At 31.3% G+C, this 21,826-nt stretch overlaps 2 protein-coding genes, 1 long non-coding RNA gene and 1 pseudogene across 14 annotated transcripts; 2 read left to right on the top strand and 2 right to left on the bottom strand.

Annotated features, from left to right (window-relative positions):
• Positions 1-208: 208 nt before the first annotated feature.
• LOC145970451 (uncharacterized) lies at positions 209-7,684 on the bottom strand. Of its 3 annotated transcripts, XR_014438489.1 has the most exons (4): positions 5,040-7,684; positions 3,334-4,681; positions 2,588-2,955; positions 209-2,328 (listed from the first exon to the last, which is right to left on the bottom strand). It is a non-coding gene; the product is annotated as an uncharacterized LOC145970451 (long non-coding RNA). The 3 variants fall into 3 exon arrangements; XR_014438488.1 differs by having other exon boundaries at positions 3,334-7,684; XR_014438490.1 differs by having other exon boundaries at positions 209-1,898; positions 3,334-7,684.
• LOC145970373 (protein kinase C and casein kinase substrate in neurons protein 1-like) lies at positions 4,256-13,706 on the top strand (annotated as a pseudogene). The gene is made up of 8 exons (XR_014438414.1): positions 4,256-4,653; positions 5,073-5,261; positions 8,327-8,548; positions 9,014-9,134; positions 10,347-10,457; positions 12,371-12,531; positions 12,614-12,774; positions 13,082-13,706. The product of XR_014438414.1 is annotated as a protein kinase C and casein kinase substrate in neurons protein 1-like (transcript).
• Positions 13,149-21,710, bottom strand: LOC145970379 (uncharacterized). Of its 8 annotated transcripts, none has more exons than XM_083097113.1 (8): positions 21,577-21,662; positions 20,227-20,430; positions 19,219-19,455; positions 18,503-18,885; positions 17,967-18,365; positions 17,630-17,885; positions 15,718-16,336; positions 13,149-14,993 (listed from the first exon to the last, which is right to left on the bottom strand). In XM_083097113.1, the coding sequence occupies exons 7-8, from the start codon at positions 16,302-16,304 to the stop codon at positions 14,300-14,302; spliced, it is 1,281 nt and encodes a 426-aa protein (XP_082953239.1). In that variant the 5' UTR covers positions 16,305-16,336; positions 17,630-17,885; positions 17,967-18,365; positions 18,503-18,885; positions 19,219-19,455; positions 20,227-20,430; positions 21,577-21,662; the 3' UTR covers positions 13,149-14,299. The 8 variants fall into 8 exon arrangements, with proteins under 8 accessions (XP_082953239.1, XP_082953244.1, XP_082953242.1 ...); XM_083097118.1 differs by having other exon boundaries at positions 20,341-20,430; XM_083097116.1 differs by lacking the exon at positions 20,227-20,430 and having other exon boundaries at positions 19,184-19,455; positions 21,577-21,710.
• On the top strand, positions 18,454-20,886 carry LOC145970426 (uncharacterized). Of its 2 annotated transcripts, XM_083097235.1 has the most exons (3): positions 18,454-19,574; positions 19,711-20,042; positions 20,154-20,886. In XM_083097235.1, exons 2-3 carry the CDS (start codon positions 19,893-19,895, stop codon positions 20,451-20,453), a joined length of 450 nt encoding a protein of 149 aa, XP_082953361.1. In that variant the 5' UTR covers positions 18,454-19,574; positions 19,711-19,892; the 3' UTR covers positions 20,454-20,886. The 2 variants fall into 2 exon arrangements, with proteins under 2 accessions (XP_082953361.1, XP_082953362.1); XM_083097236.1 differs by lacking the exon at positions 18,454-19,574 and having other exon boundaries at positions 19,646-20,042.
• Positions 21,711-21,826: the final 116 nt, after the last annotated feature.

Raw genomic sequence — 21,826 nt, 5'->3', positions numbered from 1 at the left:
AAAGTATATTATATAATTTATTATATGAGAACTAATTAATTAATTACATTTGTGTTTTCTTACATATTTATATATTTGTATTATATTATTATATTATATATTTTTATATATTATATTTTCATTGTACTTTCTTAATATTTTATTATTTTAAATAAAAAATATTATTTCAAAAAAATAACCAATGAGGAATGGAATTAATTTAGAAAAAGGAATTAAAGGATACAATTGAGAAAATTAATAAAAAGATATGTAATGAAGGAAGAAAAGTTATGTTTTATTAATATTTCAACCACGTATAATGCACGTGCAGTTTTGCATCCCCGTAATGATGCATATATGAAACCTATGCAACTTTTAACAAGCGTGCACGTTCAAGGAGATATTCGGGAAGATATTATGTAGCACGTGTAAGATGCACCAGACACCCTTGCGACCGATAATAGTGACGTAACAAAACGAAGGCGTAATGATTCAGCATATCGCTCTCTTCTACGCGCGTCAGCGCAAAAGCAGGTCGTTCCACCATTTATCAAACAGTTCTTGTTAACTCGACATTTTTACTATTCAATTCACGAAAAGATTAATACAAGTATAAGCATGCAAAACAAACTGTACATCGCTAAAAATACGTAACAATATAATTTTCTATGGAATTGTTGAAAATTCTATTTATTTCTAAGGGAAAAAATATTCGTTTTGAGGAAAAATTTTTGTGAAAAAAATTTTCCTAATCTCTTAATGATCCAATGCACATGATTTTAACGATAATGCACGATTACGATTATTAAATTTAGAATTAAAGAGTGAGATGAACTAAATAAAATATAAGTGGCTACCATGGCATGATCTTGTTATTTATAAAAATGTAAACAGCACATTTTATGGCATCTGCACACGCAGCATTTTCCAACATTAGCATACTTTTGAAATGTCAACTGCACATACATTATCGCAATATCGCATATTCACACAATTCAGCATATTTTTTTTAAAGATTGAAGTTTATTCTATTTAACAAAAGTTATGTATATAAATATTTCTACATTATATTCACATTATAATTAATTATAAAGATTTAGAATTGATATTGATTTGTTAACAAGCGCATAATTTAATTGGATTAAATGCAAAATATTTAATATCTAATTTTTGTATAATATTTTTTTACATAAAGTAAAATATCAATTTTGATATATTAAAGCAAATAAGTAGAGATCACCCATATGTGCGCACGAGAAATTACATTGCAATAACGTATCCGTTGGACTCCGATATCTTCAATCGTGTATCTATTTAATCTCTTTAAATACAACGCGTCTCTAACGTGTATCTGTATGTTTTCTAGTCGATATTAGAAGATCGTTATATCTCAAGGAGCTCATCAGTCTTGTTTCACGGCCAGCATACGCGATCCCCTCGTCGATCTCTCACAATGCGCCGGCAAATCCTGCGGTTTTACATGGAAAAAAAAGCGTTAGCGACTAATCGTTCACGCTCATGGCGCCTTCCAGATCGCTCGCGATCCAGCTCGCCGAGCAACATTCCACGATCCGGAGCAACCGTTCCTAATCGGAGCGAAAGAAAGGGCTCGCTGTTGAAAATGCTGGTTTCAGCGCCATTTCATACGCGAGACAGCTGTAAAGCAACGGCTCTCTTTCAGTTTCACCTGTTCGAGATGATGCCGAAAATTAAAGTCCGCTCCGGGGGCCTTGATGCGACCTTCCGCTCGATCTTTCGAGCTGGTCGATCATTCCCATGGGCTGGCTTGGCGGCATTCCTCGGCCCACGCCTCTTTACTCTCCTTCGTCATCTTCGTGTGATCTTCCTCTTTCTCTCCCTCTTTTTCTTTCTACAAGACTCCAAAAGTTCTTGTAGCTTATACATTATTTGTATGAATTCTGTTATAATAATTAATATATGAAATGCTGCATACATTGCGTAATTTTATATATAATCTTATTTTATTTATATATAGGATTATTAACACATCTGGTTTTATATGAGAAATGTTTGATTTTTGATAGAAATTTAAAAGAACATGCACAATTTCTTTAGTTACTCTAGTAAATACTTGAAAATACTATTAGAAAGATACGTAGTCTATTTAAAGGATACTATGTCTATATTTGAAAAACATAAATGCGAGTCTATGTAAATGATTGTGTGTGTGTATATATGTATTACGAGACAATTGAGAAATATATCATTCTCATAAGCATTCGCATTAAAATCTATGCAAATTAGTCTGGAGAACCATTAAACCTCTCGTCCACTGTTTCTTGCGCAGTGCCCATAATTCTCCGTAAATATTCATTAAATCAAAGCACTCTAGAATAATTCAAGAGAAATGACGATTTATATTATCTAGTCCAATAAAATTAATGTTAATCTTTAACCAAATAACAAGCAATATCGAATTGGCCGCAGAAATTAATTAAACAAATACATAAATTCGCGATTTTGAATGATATTAATGGATATAAATTATAGTGAAGTTGATTTAATATTCGTGACAAACAGGAATTTAATTATTAGTTAAGAAGAATAACAATAAAGCTTGTTTATCAAATTAAAATTATATACATACCAAATTAAAAATACATAAAATGTGAGGAACCTACGATGAGAATATTCATCTGATTTTTATACTTTTCCCCAGGAGATGTATTTCCTTGGACCGAACTGAAATGTTTCCCTAATTTATACTGTTAGAACGTAACAAGCGGTGCCAATATTGTTGGCCGTAAAACTTCATCAGGCGATTCCGTAACCGTTGATGACCAGAATCGGAGAATACAGGCTGGATGTGCACTGCATTTGCATATGAACGAGTACCGGCGCGACTAGTCCCGGCGAGCTATCGCATCTAATTGTTAGTTTGCTTGACCCAATCGAGAATCGCCGCACGCGCAGCATCGCACAGACACAATTTTCATTCTCTTTGTTGCGTGCCATCTAACAATAAAATCGCACTCTAAAAGTCTCGAGGTACTTAAGGAGAGTAATTCTTCTCTCTCGATTCGAGTTTTATTCAACGCTCGTTACTCGAGAAATAGGACAATTTTAAAGTTTATATCTTGACATTTAACATTAAATATATTATCTTAGAATTCTATTTTATATTATTTTAATTTTATCTCCTTTTTAATTGAAAATAAGATTATAGGTACCGTGGAAAATAAATATGTTAAATAACGCACATACATTTTATTGATTAATAAATATTGATATAAAAAAAATATAAAAAATAAATATAAAAAAAAATTCATATAAAATCTTTGGAGGTGTTTTAAAGTTATTCTTAAGGGGGGAATTTGCAAATATTATGCATACTCGCATTGCGACGTGTCAGCACATATCTCGTCGCGCAGATTTGTGATGGCTTCGCAAATTGGGCCAATCGATGATCCAAACCGAGCCGTAATCCAATAACTCTGCCATACCCGTTCTAGCAAATATTCAACATTCCTGCATAGAAACGACTACCATGTCTGTTGCAGCTCGTAAATTCCTTCGTCGATAAACCGGAGAACCTGCAATTTCTTAGCATATAAAACAAATTGAGAAAAACAAGTTGCTATGTGCAGCGACAGATACATATAGGAAGAAATCATGGACAGAGATAAATTAGTTATCTTAAATTATTTTTGCAAATATTATATATAATTGGAAGATGTTAGAAGATATAAAATTAGAACATGTTATTAGAAGATAACATATAATTAATATTATTATTTTAAAAACGAAGTCGTGTAAAAAACTGACATTAAGTAGATTAAAATTTAAATCTTTAAAGCAGAAAGAGAGAGAAAGAGAGTATATACATATATATATTTGCAACGAATTCCTATGTTTCCCTGATCTAGGAGAGATATTGTTTAAATAAATAATCAAGTAAATGCTCAAATATCATACGCTACATAATATTACGCGACTAGTAACATCAGTAGCTTTTTAATTTCCGAATTTTTAAATAATTAATTCCCTTAATCTTCAAATGAATTTTTTGAAGATTTGGGCTTTATTCTTTTATCAAATAAGCTCTATGTAGTATATTTTATTTGCCTATTTGCTTATTTGCACAGAATAATAATGACTGTAATTTACTAAAAAGAACTTTTTAATTTTACGAAATTGAAAACTGTTAGTATAGAAGAATCTAAAAGTCAATACGGGCACAAAATTCTGCGCATTATGAAGAGATAACATTTTTTTTTTTTATCGCTGTCTCTCTGACCGTCTATTATCCTTTCATTTTCAGGTAAAGAGAATTTCTCGACTTAGGCTAAGATGTCACATCACAGCGACGACAACATGCTGATAGCGACGTCAGATTCCTTCTGGGAGCCGGGTAACTACAAGCGGACGACGAGGAGGATCGAGGATGGTCATAAACTCTGCGACAGTTTGATAGCGTTGGTCCAGGAAAGGGCAGAGATTGAAAAAAGCTATGCCAAGGCGCTCAAGAACTGGTCTAAGAATTGGAACGACAAGATCGAGAAAGGACCCGAATATGGTACAACCGAGGCAGCATGGAAAGGTGTTCTGGTAGAATCCGACAGACTTTGTGATCTTCACCTCAGGGTCAAAGAGAACCTCTGTAACGACATCGTCCAGCAAGTCAAGACGTGGCAGAAAGACACGTATCACAAGGTACGAGTAGTTGCGTCACTGATTCCCCCTTAAATACACAGAAATTTGGAGTCACGTACAAGGTTTTCATCTTTCTCCTAAAAACTTAGGTGATAAGATCGCTAGATTAGTACTTTTACTTTTTTTTTTGAACGATATATTTTTTTTAAATAAAATAATTGATGTAAAAATTCAACTTCAACTCAAAATTTTTGACATTTTGCTTTTTATACATTTGTGAAATATACAAATTAAAATTTATTTCTAGATGATAAATTTATTCTTGTTACAATATCTTTGTCCATTATAATCAATTTTATGGATGGAAGATTTAATGTCTATTGTTCTCGATGATTCCTTCTATATCAATTTTTGTAATAGTACTTGCACGCAATAGTAATATTAACTGATATTGCACGGGCTTGGTTCTATGATTGCAGTCGATGATGACCCTGAAGGAGCGCAAGGAAATGGAAGATGCGTTCAAGAAGGCACAGAAGCCATGGGCGAAACTCCTACAGAAGGTTGAGGAAGCAAAGTCGGAGTATCACAACAGTTGCAAGACCGAACGAACCGCGGCGAACATGGAGAGGAACGCCTCGGCGGACAGTTCTCTCTCGTCGGACCAGGTGAGCAATCCACGTCACAATCCATTGTATATCCCGCATATCTCGCGCACACATATTACGTCACTTGTCACTCTCGTAACGTTTTATTAACGATCGCGGCGCAACCAGTAGTACCATGTATTACTATAATAGAAGTCACTTCGTCATCACGTTCGCTTTTAAAAGGCGAAACAAAATTAAGTCACGTTATACAAATATAATTCGCGAATTTACTCTTCTCATAAAATAATATATTTATAATACTCGTATTTTAAAATTCTCGTGGCAAGTTTTGCTCGATATTTTATCAAATATATTTTCAAAATTGTTGCTTAATTAGATAAGAATTCTCGAAGATAACCATAAATAGAAGTGCGATAATATTTAAAGCGATAATTATAATGGTGATAAGTTTGTTGTATGAATATTCCAATTCGTGAACATATACATACATACTGCGCACGTTTATTACTTCAATCTACAACAATACGTATTTTACATTATTATAACATCCACGAATTAAAATAATCTCACGATAATTCTTCTCTTCGTATTCTTAATAGTATATCCTTTTCAAAACAATGAAACAATCGAGTTATATAGATGTGCACAATGTATATATTTGACATCATATATTCGCGTTATAGTCTCTTGGCATCTCGATCACGCGTATTACACATGGTCTTACGTACGGTAGATACAGTTGTTCTTTAGCGAGTATTATTTGCAGATGGCCCGAGGCTCTGAAAACGTACGTTTTACACCTTATGTGTATTCCTAAGAATTCTTGCATGCGCTATATTCTATCTCTCTCTTGTTCCATTATTGCTTCTCTCGAACGTCTCGCAGTGAGCTAACGATGCCCGATTCGTTTGCTTCTGCGAGCAGAGTTCTCAGTTTGCACACCTGTGTGTTTTTTACCTAACATCTTTCATTCGGTACGGAGAAGATACTTTAATAGTAACTTTATGAATATATGTACGTTTCGTTCCATTTCTTGCACGGTAGTAATTATTAGGAACGCAAATGACGAAACAAACTTGCAATACCAAAAAACAAAAATCACATTTTTGTATATCTGAATTTTACTAAAATTAATAATTAGGAATTTGACTCAAATAAATAAACAAAAATTAAATCGATTTCTGAATTTTACTATTTCACAATTGTTCGGATTATTGTTAGGGATATTGTAGGGATTGATGTAAATTTAAAGACAGAAAAAAAATTCCAAGGAATTCCGCGTTCCATAAATATTTGAATTCTAAATATTTGAATCATTGAATTCTAAAGTATATAAATCACCGCCCAACACCCACGCGCACGCATAGTCGGCACAATAATGATCTCGATATCGGAGATAGACACCTCTGAAAGACGGCTAACGACGTTTTTAGATGACAGATTGTGGATGTGATGCATGGAGGCTCAGAGTACCAAAAATCCTTAGGAATAATAAAATAGGCGACGTTCAATTTGTATGTATATGATGTTGCATGTGTCGCATGTTTCTTGACTTATGTATCTTCCCCCCCTTTCTCTTATTACAGAAGGCTCTGCTGGTAAGCAAACTTCTGATTTAAGACGTTAGATTTAAGAAATTAGAACGCAATATATGTTTAGCATATATCTTTTTACGACATCTTTTACGCTTTCTTTTTTTTATTTCTTTTCACACCTTTTATCAACCCCTATAATGTCCATCTGTCTCTTCAGTTTAAATATAGCATGCTTTGCTCGCTCATGTTAGATATATAATTATTGCTTAAAATAATTATTCGGCGTATATATTTAAAGAATTGCCATATAGAGGAGAATATGACTGATATAATTTGCACCGCCGATTGATTAAACGTTACTCGTAATTACGACAGCACTCCCTTCGACGTGTATTATTGTAATTTGGTTAACTCAAAACTGGTATAAACAGGAGAAATGCAGCGCACGTGCATGAAATATGGATAATTCATGAGTCGATATACATAAAACCTCTTTGCACTAAATTCTTAGGACGCTCGTGGCACACACAATGATCTCGTGCATGCGAATAATTTTTTTTTTGTAAAATCAAATAACAACGTAAATTTTATCTCGGATGACCTTGCGTTTTAAAGAAACTTCCTTCGGAAAGTAATTGTTGAGAACTATAATTATTTAATTATGTAAAATTATTGTGGTAAAAATCATTTTAAATTCATAAGAGTTTTCGTATACGTTTTGTTACTATTTCCTAATCTTAATAAAAATCTTAAAAAGAAACTTTAAGAAAAACTTTAAATTTTTATGTTGAAATTAATTATGATAAAAATTTATACATAAAATATATTCAACTTTTATATTAATTATTATATTTTAACAAGAAATAACCGTTTTTAAATTGTCTGAGGAATATAACAATACATTTCAGTATTAATATGAAAATGTTTTGGAACGCATTAGTTATTGTAAAGAACGGCTATTAGTTTATACGTTATTTACATGAAGTTGCATGATGAGATAAACACTAAGTAGATTAAATAATAGGTAGTTTGATGTAGTAAATAGGCAGATACATATATATATATATATATATATATATATATATCTTTGCACATTTTTTGATATAAAATCGTTATATATATATATATATATTTTGATCTCCTTTAATGTGGCATTCATGTTTATTATCGCAAAAAACCATTTTTTGTAGCTCTTGGCGATGAGCTAGATAAATTTGAAGGTAAAGAATTGAGATTATCTGTTAAAAAATATCCTTTTAATTAACATTTGTAGAGTTTGAACTTTGTAAACTAACGAAATAATCAATTTAGTGTCGCGTGATAATCGTTGTTGAAGATTGAATGCAAATTACGTGAAAGATGAAAAAGGTTTAATTTTAATACATATATACGAAGCGTACTTTTATATAAACTTTTACCATCATAAAGTTTATGTAACCGTAAAGTTTAAAGCCACTTTATAAAAGCTTCAAACTATTAGACTGTATCCCGTGATACCGACCAAAGTCTTTACCTTCAAGTTAACATTAAAGAAGAACGCTCTCTGTAAGATTTCTAAATATGTATTTTCCTCGTCTCTTTTGACAGGTGAAGAAAATGCAGGACAGAGTGCAAAAAACGAAAGAGGAGGTGCAAAAGGCGAAAGAGAAGTACGAGGCGGCGCTTCAAGAAATCAATCAATACAATCCAAAGTACATGGGAGACGCAAGTATTTGAGAAGTGTCAGGAAATGGAGGCGCAGCGACTACAGTTCTTCAAAGACGTCCTCTTCGGCATTCACAAATGTCTGAATATATCGCAGGATCCAGTGTAAGTCTTTTTTCATTATTACGCAACTATATATATGATCCATCATGTATGATAATTGTAAATTTAAAAATCACACAAATATATTTTGCCTTAAATTATATATTCAAATATATTATATCAATTATATATTATTGTATAAATATGATATGATTGCGTTTATCATAATCAATATTGATTGCGGGCTCTCATTATCATTTAATCAATTCAGCTTACAATAATTTAAATTAATAATAAAACTGAAAAATAAAATAATAAAATGATATAATAAAATTAAAAATAATAAAATTAAAATCCCCATTTCTCAATTTTCTATTAGATTTAAAAATAAAATAATAAAATGATATAATAAAATTAAAAATAATATAAAATTAAAATCCCCATTTCTCAATTTTCTATTAGATTTAATGAATATGAAAAACTTTAGTGTATCACATTATTTCACGAATTGTATATTATTATTTCCAGGCTTCCACAGATATACGAGGAATTTTATCACACGATAAATAACGCCGACCACGAGAAAGATCTCAAATGGTGGTCTAATAATCATGGTGTAAATATGGCTATGAATTGGCCACAGTTCGAGGTAAATTTGCTTACGCTTGTTTCTATGCACTACAAAAACTCTATACTGTCGCATGAAAAAGCCCTGCTCGTGGTTGAAGATCTATTGTTAGAAAAACATATAGCTGTAGCGTGGACTGAATATTACTCTATAGCTCTTCCCTTTATTTTACAATAATTTTACCGTTACTCGTTATGTCTCGCCACATATTTTTTTATTTCTGGCACAACATAGAATACCATATTTGACCAATGTTTGCCGTAATTTTCTTTGAAACATTTAACATAAAATATAAATATATCGATATTTCTAGGAAATAGAGTTTCATTGAGAAAAAAGTAAATTTTGTCTGCATTAAAAGTGTGTAATAAGTAAAATATCGATAATTTTTTATAATGGACAATAATAAAAATGATATCCTATTCGTGATAAAATGAAGAATAAGATCATATTTAAAGGAAGGCGAACAGGCATATTTAATCAGATTTTTTAATTTTCTCACAACTTATCGTTGTGTCATCAAATTGCATCGTATAACATTAAATAAAAATTACGCTTTTGTATAATCGCGCTTCCGAAAAAATCTGCTTACAATAATGTTTTGTCTTTTTGAATTTTCTTGAGGCTTCTAACTCGTAATAATATAATCTTATATTTATCTTACTAAATTATTTAGGACATTCTTCTAGAAAGAAGTAATATCTTATAAATTTATAGAAAATTTATCTAATCGTTGTACATAACGCGAATTCATCAATCGTCATTTTATAATGATCACGGGTTACAGGCATTGCCGATCTTATCAATATTTTCCAGTTTAATTAACTTATATATAATTTCAGTTTAACTAACTTATATATAAAAAACCTTACGTCCCAAAAAGATACGTTTCATTATTGCAATAAATTACATCTTTTGTTTAAATGATGTTATATGTGCCTTTGTCTCCCGTCAGCGCAACTGTATCGATGGTGAAATTCTTTGCCAGAATAACGTCCAACTCCACCCCACATCATCACCTCTCTCGCCTCGACTTTTTCTTAATCCAAAAATACTTGAACAATATCGAGTTTCTATACAATGATATAAAATATCACAACATATTCTTAATATTAAAAGACGGAAAGAGAAAATATAAAATGACAAGACTAAGAAAAAGGGAGAGAGGAGAAACCCATGACAATTTTCCGGAATGCATGCATGTGATTGTTTTGGGACATTGCTATTATGCAGGACTACACAGAGGAGTTCCGCGAGATCACGAAGGGCTCGAAGTCGAAGGAGGCGCTCCCGGCAGGCTCCATCACACTCATCAATCAACGCCCGGTCGGCGAGGATCTGCATGTAAAGTTTTGTTTACACGTTACACACGTGACACGCGCCGCTCGCAATCTCATTTTATAATTGTTGAACATATTCAAAAGCCCATCCGACCTACGATCTATCTCGATCGGCCACGTTGAGACGATCGAGAGGTCGTCGGCGCCGATTAAAAGCAAGCACGCGACAGCTTTTAAACGCGTATGTCCCAGCTGGTTGCGAGGTCATCCAAGATGGGTTTCCTTTCTCAGCTTCTAGCTCTTAGCCGGCTTAACCAAATTAACCGTAAATCCGCTCCGCGCTTGCGCTCGCACGTAATCGCACGGATCTCTGCCTAAAGGTGAACATGGAACAGCCCCCTCCCCTGGATGGCAGATATAGGAGGAACGAATTTACAAACTATTGAGGTAACACACATTGCGACAAAGGCAGGAAATATAAGTCACGAAAGATTGCAAAATTATATATCGTTCAAAAGAGATTATACATATTTTTGAAATATTTTTTATTTATTCATGATATTTGTATCATAAGATAAGAGAAAAGATAAATCTGCCTAATCTAAGCAAATTTATTCTTATTTGAGTGATACATTTTATAAAATTAAAAGAATTATCATCATTATAACAAAAATAATCAATGAAAACATTGTATTTTAACCGTTTATGATTAGACTTAGATTAGACTTAGATTCTACAGAATTCTGTAATCCTCAAAAGTTTGTAAATTGTCTCCTTTCAAGATGCTTATTATCCTGTTTATGGTATACGGTATGGATAATTATAATATTATTAAAATATGAATATAAGTCACATCGAGCTTAACAACAGTCATATATGCCTGCAACCGATTGTTGAAAATCACATGCGACACATCTGCATGTTTCACATGCTTAAAAATATTATATTATTATGAAAGTGTCGTATTATATACATATGGAATTAAACAATGGAAATATAATATGCAATTAAGTTTGCGAATAAAAGAGGTTTTTTTATAAACCAAACTTTATCAGGACTGTCGTACTTTCTTTCAGCTATAAACTTTTCAAATATTCGTAAATTATACTCTAATAGTATTTTAATTTATAATCGAAGCAATGTAATATATAATCAAATGGGCATTTAATGGAAATTAGATTACAAAACTTATATAGACATTTAATTTAAATTTATATATAAACATGAAACATATACGAAAGAAAGAAGTAAATTCCAAAGAAAATGCGATGGTTATTGTATACATTAATTTTTTGCTTGATATAGCATAAAGTTCTGTATATATTTATCGGAAAGCTACGAATTATATCGTTCAAGAATATCTCATTTAAAATGTCTCATTTAAATTTTCATCAAAAAATAACGCAATAATAATACATCTGTGACTAAAAATTATTGTAACATTTCTTTAACTACTCATAATTCATATAATCTGTCTATATAGAGTCCTGTCCTTATCGTGTTAGAATTCATCTCAAAAAATTGCAATCTCGAGCCTTGTTGCGCTTTGTAAATATGCGCTTTTTAAAATTGTAAAAATGAATTGTAATGGAAATACAGATGTACGATGAGAGATAGTCTATCTTCTCTATAAAAATATTTTCTTGAATTGTCGAGTGAGCAGTGCTCACTATGCAAAGACATAGGACATCGAATCGGTCAATTTTTCCTTGTATTCGTTATATCTTGACATATGTAATAAGATTATTGAGATTATTGAGAAGATAGACCAGGTGAAATAATGAAAAGGCTTTAACAAAATCGCACATGCATCGTTGGCATGCTAATTAAACATTCGCAGTGAGCGATTCTCGAATCATATGAAACATTTGGTTACACGCATGGCATTTTCAACGAGATAAATTCGTGCATCGCGGTTACACACTATGCGAATTTCATTGAAACGTATCTAATATATTTCCACATATTTCAAATCAGGAATTTCCACCGGTCAACAACAAATCAAAATCAAAGTCCATCAGCCGTGTAGTATGAGCGGACAGCAATCACGGAGATAGCAAAACCGACACAATAAGTTCGAGCAAGCAGTCTTCGGAAAAGAACAACGAGAGCGATAACGTCAATAGACTATTACATAAGTTTGTTGCAAAAGCGACTCTTATAAAGCTCTTTATCTAGTTAACTAGTAAGAACCGCGTGTGAAATGTATGATGATTGCAGTAACGGTACTAACGCCAAGCAAGAGTCAAACCCATTCGAAGAGGAGGAATGGGACGAGGAAGGTGATGAACCATTGGTCGACAATGGAGAACCAGGGGTTCCCGTGCGAGGTTTGTACGACTACGAAGGAGCCGAGGCGGACGAACTTAGTTTTAAGCAAGGTACCTACATAGGATTTTGTTTTTCGCAAAATTTTAGAGTCAATCAATTTGATTTGTATGCATAATTAATTTGATATGACATAATTTTCTGTATCTATAGCGAAAAATAGGAATACAATTGAATCATTTTGTTTCTTACGATTAATATAATTTAAAATGCAACCAATATAGTTATTTGATATTTTATATATATATATATATATATATATATATATATATAAATCTATAATATAATTATTTAATATAAATAATGTAAAAATATATAAATTAATATATATAATTAATTTTTTCTCAAAACTTTTCTCAGGAGATGTATTCGAGAAGCTGGAAGACGAAGATGAACAAGGGTGGTGTAAAGGAAGAAAGATGCCATATTATGCTTATATATAAAAATGTCATTTTATTCATTATAATTATTTCATTAATGTCATTAATATCATCAATAAATGATAAATGATATGAAATCTAAAAACGGTTTAAATATTTGTTCACACAATACATTTGAAAAATTATTTTTACAAACTCAATAATCATCAGATCATGTCATATAATACGTAATGTTACTTTAATTCCTTGTCGATGTTTGATAAGTGGTGTCAATTAAAAGAAAAGGATATATTACGTAAAACAATCGATATAATTATAAATTTGTGTTACATTAATGCAGGCCCGTGGTTAGTTTGCACTTTTCTGTCGATTTTGTCTACTGCTATCCCCGCTCCTTTTGTTTCATAGTTTCTCTAGACTTCTCGCCGAAACGAAAGATGCTCGAGTTAAAAAATGATTATAGTTAAAAATCATTCATATATTGTTTCTAAAGTTATTACACTTATAATTATAATATTGATTATTATAATATATAGTAAGATGCTCGAGTTCATGAATGATTATAATTGTAAATCGTTCTGCACACATTACCCTTGCACTTTTTATTCTTTCTAAAGTTATTATAATTACTATTATAATTATAATTGTTATAAGTATTATAAAATTAGAATACTAAAACGCATATTAATTGTATGTATAGATACGATTAAAATTCGTGTTTCATTTCAGTGTTACTTTTGACCTTATAACATAATAATAACAATCATAACAATAATAACTTTACAAACAATGTATGGAGCAATAAAACTATCTGATTTATAATTAATATCGTTCTAAACATCTGAACATCTTATGTTCCGCGTACAAACTAGATGCTATGAAACAAAAGAAGCAGGAACAGTAATAAGTAAAATCGACCAAAAGTGCTAACCGCAGGCCTGTATTAATGTAATACAAATTTATAATTGTGTCGATTGTTTTACGAAATATATCTTTTTTTTGCATTAAAGTTATAATGAAAATTAATAATCATTATAAACGCATTATCTCTTACTTATTTTTTCAAGTAACGTTTTACAAAAAACGTTTTCGTCAAATTTATGAAAGTAAAAAGTGTATCGAAATCGTGTATGTAAATCAAAATTAAAATTAAAAGTTCCAAAAACTAATACATATATTAATTATAATTAATATATTATTAATTAATATTCTCGAATATTTGATCTAATATTTCCGAATTCTTTTTCATTAATTTATCCATCGTTATCGAATTTTGGTTTGTTTTGTGCATTAATTTTAAAATTTGTTCATAATTTTTTTCGATTGATTCTTTTAATTCTAAGTTGGATTTTTTTCTTTTATTTAAAGGTTTTTTTGTTTGAGTGATTTTTTTGCGTTTTCTTGAGCTGGTATTATAAATATCAGATGATGACGGCACGTTAGACGGCTGTTGACTGCTGGTACTACGAATATCAGGATTAGGAGGAAGATCAGAAGAATATTCAGGGATATCAAATGGTACTTCCACATCCACTGATTTTGAATCAAGATCATTAGACTGTTGACTGTCTTTGCTGGTACTAGGAATCACATTATCAAGATTATTATAAATATCAGATGATGACGGCACATCTACTGGTGAGCCGCCGTGTAGAACATTATCCATTAGATCCACGTTAGACGGCTGTTGACTGCTGGTACTACGATTTATATCAGAAGAATATTCAGGGATATCAAATGGTACTTCCACATCCACTGATTTTGAATCAAGATCATTAGACTGTTGACTGTCTTTGCTGGTACTAGGAATCACATTATCAAGATCAGAAGATGGTTCGTCATTGCTAATTAAGTCATTACTGAGAACATCGTTTTTAGAGGGAGGCTGTAATCTGTAAAAAATATAAAATTTGGATTAATCAGTAAACTCTAATTATATGCACAACATACACCCTCTGTTCAACAAGAAACCGAACTTTTGATAGAAAATGAAACAGACTAATTTATAATTGTTCAAATAATTTATTTTAATCAATATACTCTCCATTAGCTTCGATGCATCGTCTGGCACGGTCAATTAAGTTGTTAAATGATTGTTTTATATCAGTTTTTGAGATGCTGTTGAGAGTCGAGGTCACTGCCGCTTGAACGTCTTTAATGCTGCTGTGTCGCCTTCCTTTCATCGCCAAATGAAGTCGGGGGAAGAGAAAATAGTCGCATGGTCCTAAATCAGGCGGTATTCGCATCATGCAACTATTTTCTCTCCCCCCCGACTTCATTTGGCGATGAAAAAAAGGCAACACAGCAGCATTAAAGACGTTCAAGCGGCAGTGACCTCGACTTTCAACAGCATCTCAAAAACTATATAAAACAATCATTTAACAACTTAATTGACTGTGCCAGACGATGCATCAAAGCTAATGGAGAGTATATTGATTGAAATAAATTATTAGAACAATTATAAATCCGGTCTGTTTCATTTTCTATCAAAAGTTCGGTTTCTTTTTGGACAGAGAGTATATTCACAATTTATATTTAAAAACTTATTTGTAAGAATTATATAAATTATTCGAAAAAAGTAAATTAATAATATTCAATTTTCGCTGTTTCACTTACCGCTTTGGAATTATATCCCAAGGAACGCGAAGTTTCTCATTGTAATGTTTTTCGATCAAATGTTTTATAAAGATGACCGCATTCTTAGCTCCAATGTAATTCTTACACATGTAACAATTATCCACTTGGACGATATAGTCCGCTGGGTTGATCTTACATTTATACGTTGTAACAGTTTCAATCCATTCAATTAAGCTATTAAACTCCTTTTTTGTAATTTTATGTTCTGCTTTCAAATGTCTCGTCATCTCTTTTGATGCTTCTAGTATCGTTTTCTTTTTGGACTGCGGATTATCAGCGATAGAAATTATGCGTTCACAACATGTACACATTACGTCTGGATTTAATATATCCTCTGTCTTTGTCACTTTATAAGATGAATCCAACTGTAATTTTGAATCCATTGTCTGCTTTCTGATCTCTTCGAAAAATTTTTTATGCTTCTTATCGTCTTTTTGCATATGACATTGCAAAACGTCGTATATATTTATGACAGGCATAATATCACGTTCACAAAAACTACATTTTGCTTGACGAATACCTTCTGCCACAAAAAAATTCCAAACCCATGAATTATTTTCTACCATGATGTCCGTTGTGTATCACAGATCGTGAGCTACTGAGTACAGAATAAAAATTATGTCAAGCAAGAGTGTACCAAGAATATAGAAGGTGTGTAGAAAAAAGTAGGAAAGGTCGCGGTAAGATGTGTGATTGTATGATGTAAATATTAACTGTTTAACGTGTTTGCCTGATTTGTGTTCGTTTAAAAATATTATTTCATGATAGTGAAGGAATTCTTAGAAAAGCCGTTAAAAATTGTAACCATTAAATGTTCTTAAAATCTATGTAATATGTCTTTAAAATTTATCTTTAAATTGATATATCTGTTACTGAATATGTGAAGCTGTTATTAAATTTTTAACTTGAATTTTTTGATAATCTGCATTCAAATTACAATTAAAACAATAAGAATATAGTAAGCAGGTATTAAATTTTTTACGATTCGATATTATATTTTTAATTTAATAATAAATTCTCAATTTAACAATTTATCTTTAATCATTTCTTTATTATTAATATGTAAAAATTGTTATTTTATTAGAATTTTTAATTAAAATATTCGTAACAACTCAAATATTTAACTTTAATTATTATTCGGATTAAAAAATTTTTGCCCGACTTATTTGTTAATTCCTATATCTTTTTGGTTTTAGAAATTATTGGAAGGAGGGGGGTTATATTCGATTTATAAATAAATGACAAATTTTTGAATTATTGTATCTAAATAAAACATTAGCTGAACGAGTTTGATTTCAATACTTATAACACATGCCAAATACAAGTGCAATATATATCTGATCTAAAATAATTTTTGTTCGCCTAAATCTATAAATTCTATTATAAATATCATATTATACTTTATCACTGTGTAATTTCAAATATTCCTATATCCAATTATATTTTGTTTCTCACCATGATATTCGATTTATGTCACAAATCATATATATGTTATTAAATAAAAAAGAGAAACTATTTCAAAGACGAAACACATAGCTGGATTTCCTATATTTAATTTACTACATTTGAATATATATATATATATATATATATATATATATGTGTGTGTGTGTGTATGTATGTATGTATATAACATTTTTATTCAAATCTATATTAACGTATGCAATTATATGCATTAAAAGTAATTCAAATATAGTAAATTAAATATAGGAAATCCAGCTATTTAACTTGCTGCCTGGTCGTAATTTTTTTCAAATTGTCAGATTGAATAGTGAATGTTTGCTCATACATATATATATATATATATATATATATATGTATGAGCACTATTCAATCTGACAATTTGAAAAAAATTACGACCAGGCAGCAAGTTAAAGAACTTAATACATACCTGTCAAAACTGATTCGCTGAATTATTTCAAGCTCAACGTCGCTGCAACGTGATATTTCAACCTGCCATCCATCTGCACAGCTTAAGATCCACCATCAGGAATCCACGATAGATGATGGAAAATTGTCATGTCGCGTCGTAATCCTTTTCAGGGAGGAACGCTTTATTGAAATATTCATAATCATTTCTTTTTTACTCCAGGGATAGCACGCTGTAATTTCGCGTTCATCCCTCGCAGGCACCTTCACCCTTCTGCCTAAAAAATACAATAACAATGCGATTATTTTCAGTCGAGATTCATTCTCTGAATAATTCGGGTTACGCTATAATTACATACCATTTTGTATTGTTATTTATGGGCCATATTTTTTTATCATGTTAAATAACATAATTGTCGAAGATAAATGGATGCGATAATTTCTAATAACGACAGATTTCTGATATATTATCCTTTTTCCACTACAAGCTTTTCCATCTCGATGGTCGCAATCAAATTAATTTAGTCGTGTCATAAATCGTTTCGCGTTAATTTGCCCGCATTATCAAAACGACATCGGCGTCGGCTGTTTGACTTGTTTAAAAAGCATCTCCTTGGTGCGAAACGTGTTCATTGTCCTGTTCAAGCGAAGTCATATTTTCCGCGGTCCATTACAACCGCGGAATACGGTGGTCGTTAGACGTCATTTCACGTCAAGTCTTTGATAATTTCGATATATATATATAATATATAAAATAACTATAAATAAATATATAATATATATATGTATTAGATTATATATATATATATATATATATATATATAAACATATGTTTTATAAAAAACAATTATACAATAATTGACATAGATTAGGAATATTATTCTTAACTTATTACCTTGAGCTTAACAATTGTGTCGTGCCAAAAAACTGTGAAAAATGTTTATCGTGTTCTACTCATTATTGAATAGAACTTTTATGATGCACGACTTGCAGTAATAAACCTAATTTGTTGTAATGATTCGCGTATGATATTGACAAGACTCTGCCTTCGGTCAAAGCTTTTGCTGATTTTTTAGATTCGAACAAATAGGGATTTAAAAATTTAACGTCTTCCAGATATTCAACTGCAACTTGATAAAACACAGAGAGCTTCTTTTGTATCTCAGTCAAAGTAGGTAGATTTGATAATTCTCGCTCGACCTTTCGTAACTCGCTGTTATATATCGCTGTTTTACTGTTTCTAAATTGTTGTATTACATAGGATAAATCTCTGTACACCTGATAACAGATAAAACAATCTTAAATAATCTTAAATAAAAAAGTGTAACATTGAAAGATAATAAGCGATTTTTGGCGTCCTTCTGGTATAACAACCAATGTGTACCAGAGTGTCTTACACATCGTTAAAACATACGTACGTATATATGTTTTATCAATGTGTAAGACATTCTGGTACACATTGGTTGCTATACCAAAAGCACGCCAAAGATCGTCTAATAACAAAAAAAGAATACAGCGATCGCTATAAAACTAGGAAAAGAAAACCAAAGGACCAAGTTCTACCAAATGAAATTACTTAAAGCAACCGCATTATTTTTTTAGTAGCATTACTCGATCGGATGCTTCTCTTGTTACGAAGTCGTACGATGACCATCAGCCAACTCACACTCCCATCCAAGACCGGCTATATTCCATGGGTTTCGAAGAGAAACGCCGATGTGTTCCTCCATTCCCGTTCTTTCTCGTAGGTTCCATCAGGACCTCTTGTCCTTCCTCTTTCCGTCGCGCAGCTCCGTTCGAACACGGTCACATGTATATGCAAATTTATTCTGCCGTTGTTATGCAAAACTACAGAAGAAGATTTATTAGTAGAAATATTCATAGGATCTTGAATGGACATAATGAAAGGATTACTGTGCTTTCGATGAATTGTATATCAAGTGGAAAATTTACTGAAGTTACACAAGGTAATTTCACAATTAATTTCACTATAAATAGAAATATTTATGTTTAAACATATAACTCCATCTTTGATTGATGTGTTTGTTCCTGAATTGTTATCATTATTTCCAAATTATTCATGATTTATATTTTACTTTCTAGTACAAAATAACACATTTTCTATACGGCACTGGTGAAGAAGCTACATTGAAAGCTCTACAAGCTTTTAATGTCTTGGAGAAAAATTTGATGTCGCTGAATGATATGCCTCTGACGATTAACGGTATTCAAGGCACAATTAATATTGATTTGCAGTTGCTTTAAAAGGAAGAGTCGCGTTGCAAATGGATAGTAACGAATTGCTGATAACGGAGCTGGTTCTCAAGAATATGTTAACAGTTTTACAGCCAGCAGAAATAGTAGCGCTGCTATCAGCACTGATCTTTCAACAACGCACAGATTCAGAACCTACACTCACACCGAATCTCGCTAATGTATGTGTCATCAATTGTCTTTTTTTAAAATAATTAATGAAGTTTAAAGAAAATTACATATCGAATAATTAAGAGCATCGGAAAGCTAAAACAATGTTCTTTTTTTTCCAGGGTTGTGAGATAATGAACAAGGTGCATGCGGAATTGGAACATTTAGAGCAGCAATATCAATTGTCGACTATACCGTCATTAAATTTCGGTTTGGTGGAACTTGTCTACGAATGGGCACAAGCTAAATCGTTCACGGAGATCATGAAAATGACGAACGTTCAAGAGGGAATTATCGTTCGATACATACAGCAACTCGGCGAAACCTTGAGAGATGTTAAAAATGCGGCTGTGACTATAAGTGATCCGATTTTGAAAGAAAAAATGGAAGAAGCCTCGACTGCAATCAAACGCGAAGTATAAAATAGTTTAACTTTTTGAAATAGAAAAATGCATTTCTTTTATAAAAATAATGAACTGAATATACGCACATTGTTGAAAACGTAATCTATTTGTAAAAAATATCTTGTCCACAAGCATATACAATACTTCAAAATATTTATAATTTTTTGATAATAATTGTATAATAAAATGTAACTTTATAATTATAATTAAACGACATATTATATTTTGTATATGTTTGCAAATGTTCAAATGCTAGCAGTAAATAACTCGTAGTAATTCTATAGTTTTTTAAGATATACTTAATTTTTTCAAACAAATTATGTTAATTTATAATGCTTATGTGTACAAATATTATTTTATTTCTGTCAACGACATTACAATGTACATTGATCTGGATTGTTAAGATACCCTTGATCTTTATTCAATAAAACAATAATTGTTTGCAACAGCTGTTTTTAATTAATAAACATATATATATTATATATATTTTTTAACTTTTTGACAGAAAATTTGTCATTGTAGAACAGATGTAGGGCATTGGCGTGAAATTTATTATATATTTTGTGATACTAAATGCACCATTTATTATATTCTATTCACTAATCGTGAGATAAATAGTATCTCAGTGTAAAACATTAACAGAATAAATGATAATTGACTAATATGAATATAAGGATTATAGAATCTACCAGGAACATTTAATGTATATAATTACACGATTATCAGTTGGTGATTGCATTGCTGTAATAATAGATAAATTGTACGCCAATGCTATATCACTGATGGTTTTACATTGCGCGTTTCTGTTAAAAACGCAAATTTATTTTTCTGAAGATCACCATAGTAATTTTAGTGCAGGCTTGAAAAGTTAGGTGTCAGAGTCGCCATTAGGGTCATTCCACAAAATAGATTGCAAATACTTCCGTTGCTAGTTGATATAGTTGCGGATTCATGAAGCGACAAGTTGCTTTGTTTTGATTAGTCAATCCGCAATTATCAACTGGCAACGGGAATATTTTCAATCTATTGTGAAATGATCCTTAGTGTATCATTCTCTCTCTCTCTCTTTGTGTGTGTGTGTGTGTGTGTGTGTGTGTGTGTGTGTGTGTAATTCTGACATAAGTATGAAAAAATAAAATACCTATAATGACGTCAACAAATTTCATGGATCTTGTTTCAATAGTATTTTTTTGGCCTGTCCATGAGAGTTTGTAAGCTAACTCATCAGTTAGAGTAAGTTTTAACGCATTCCTTACATGTTGTTCCGAGTTTTTTCCTCCTATAGTTTTAATCAATTTTTTCTGTAAAGATTTAATTTAATTATTATATACATATTTGTGTTTAATTATTATACATTGTTTTTTATATTTAATTGATAAAAAGTATACTTA

Source organism: Camponotus vicinus, unplaced genomic scaffold (genome assembly GCF_025532165.1).
Source record: "Camponotus vicinus isolate PSW18456_S1 unplaced genomic scaffold, iyCamVici1.0 SCAF_4, whole genome shotgun sequence".
Lineage (NCBI taxonomy): Eukaryota > Metazoa > Arthropoda > Insecta > Hymenoptera > Formicidae > Camponotus > Camponotus vicinus.
Note: the sequence above shows the minus strand (reverse complement) of the source record. Positions and strands in the feature narration are given on the sequence as shown.

What these genes read in the sequence shown, in the direction of transcription:
- LOC145970379 (XM_083097116.1), bottom strand. Translation starts at nt 16,304, where the DNA reads ATGGTAGAAAATAATTCATGGGTTTGGAATTTTTTTGTGGCAGAAGGT. An exon ending in TGGGATATAATTCCAAAGCG is followed by an intron (nt 14,994 to 15,717) that starts GTAAGTGAAACA and finishes TATTTTTTACAG; the next exon opens with ATTACAGCCTCCCTCTAAAA.
- LOC145970426 (XM_083097235.1), top strand. Translation starts at nt 19,893, where the DNA reads ATGGATAGTAACGAATTGCTGATAACGGAGCTGGTTCTCAAGAATATG. An exon ending in TCACACCGAATCTCGCTAAT is followed by an intron (nt 20,043 to 20,153) that starts GTATGTGTCATC and finishes TTTTTTTTCCAG; the next exon opens with GGTTGTGAGATAATGAACAA.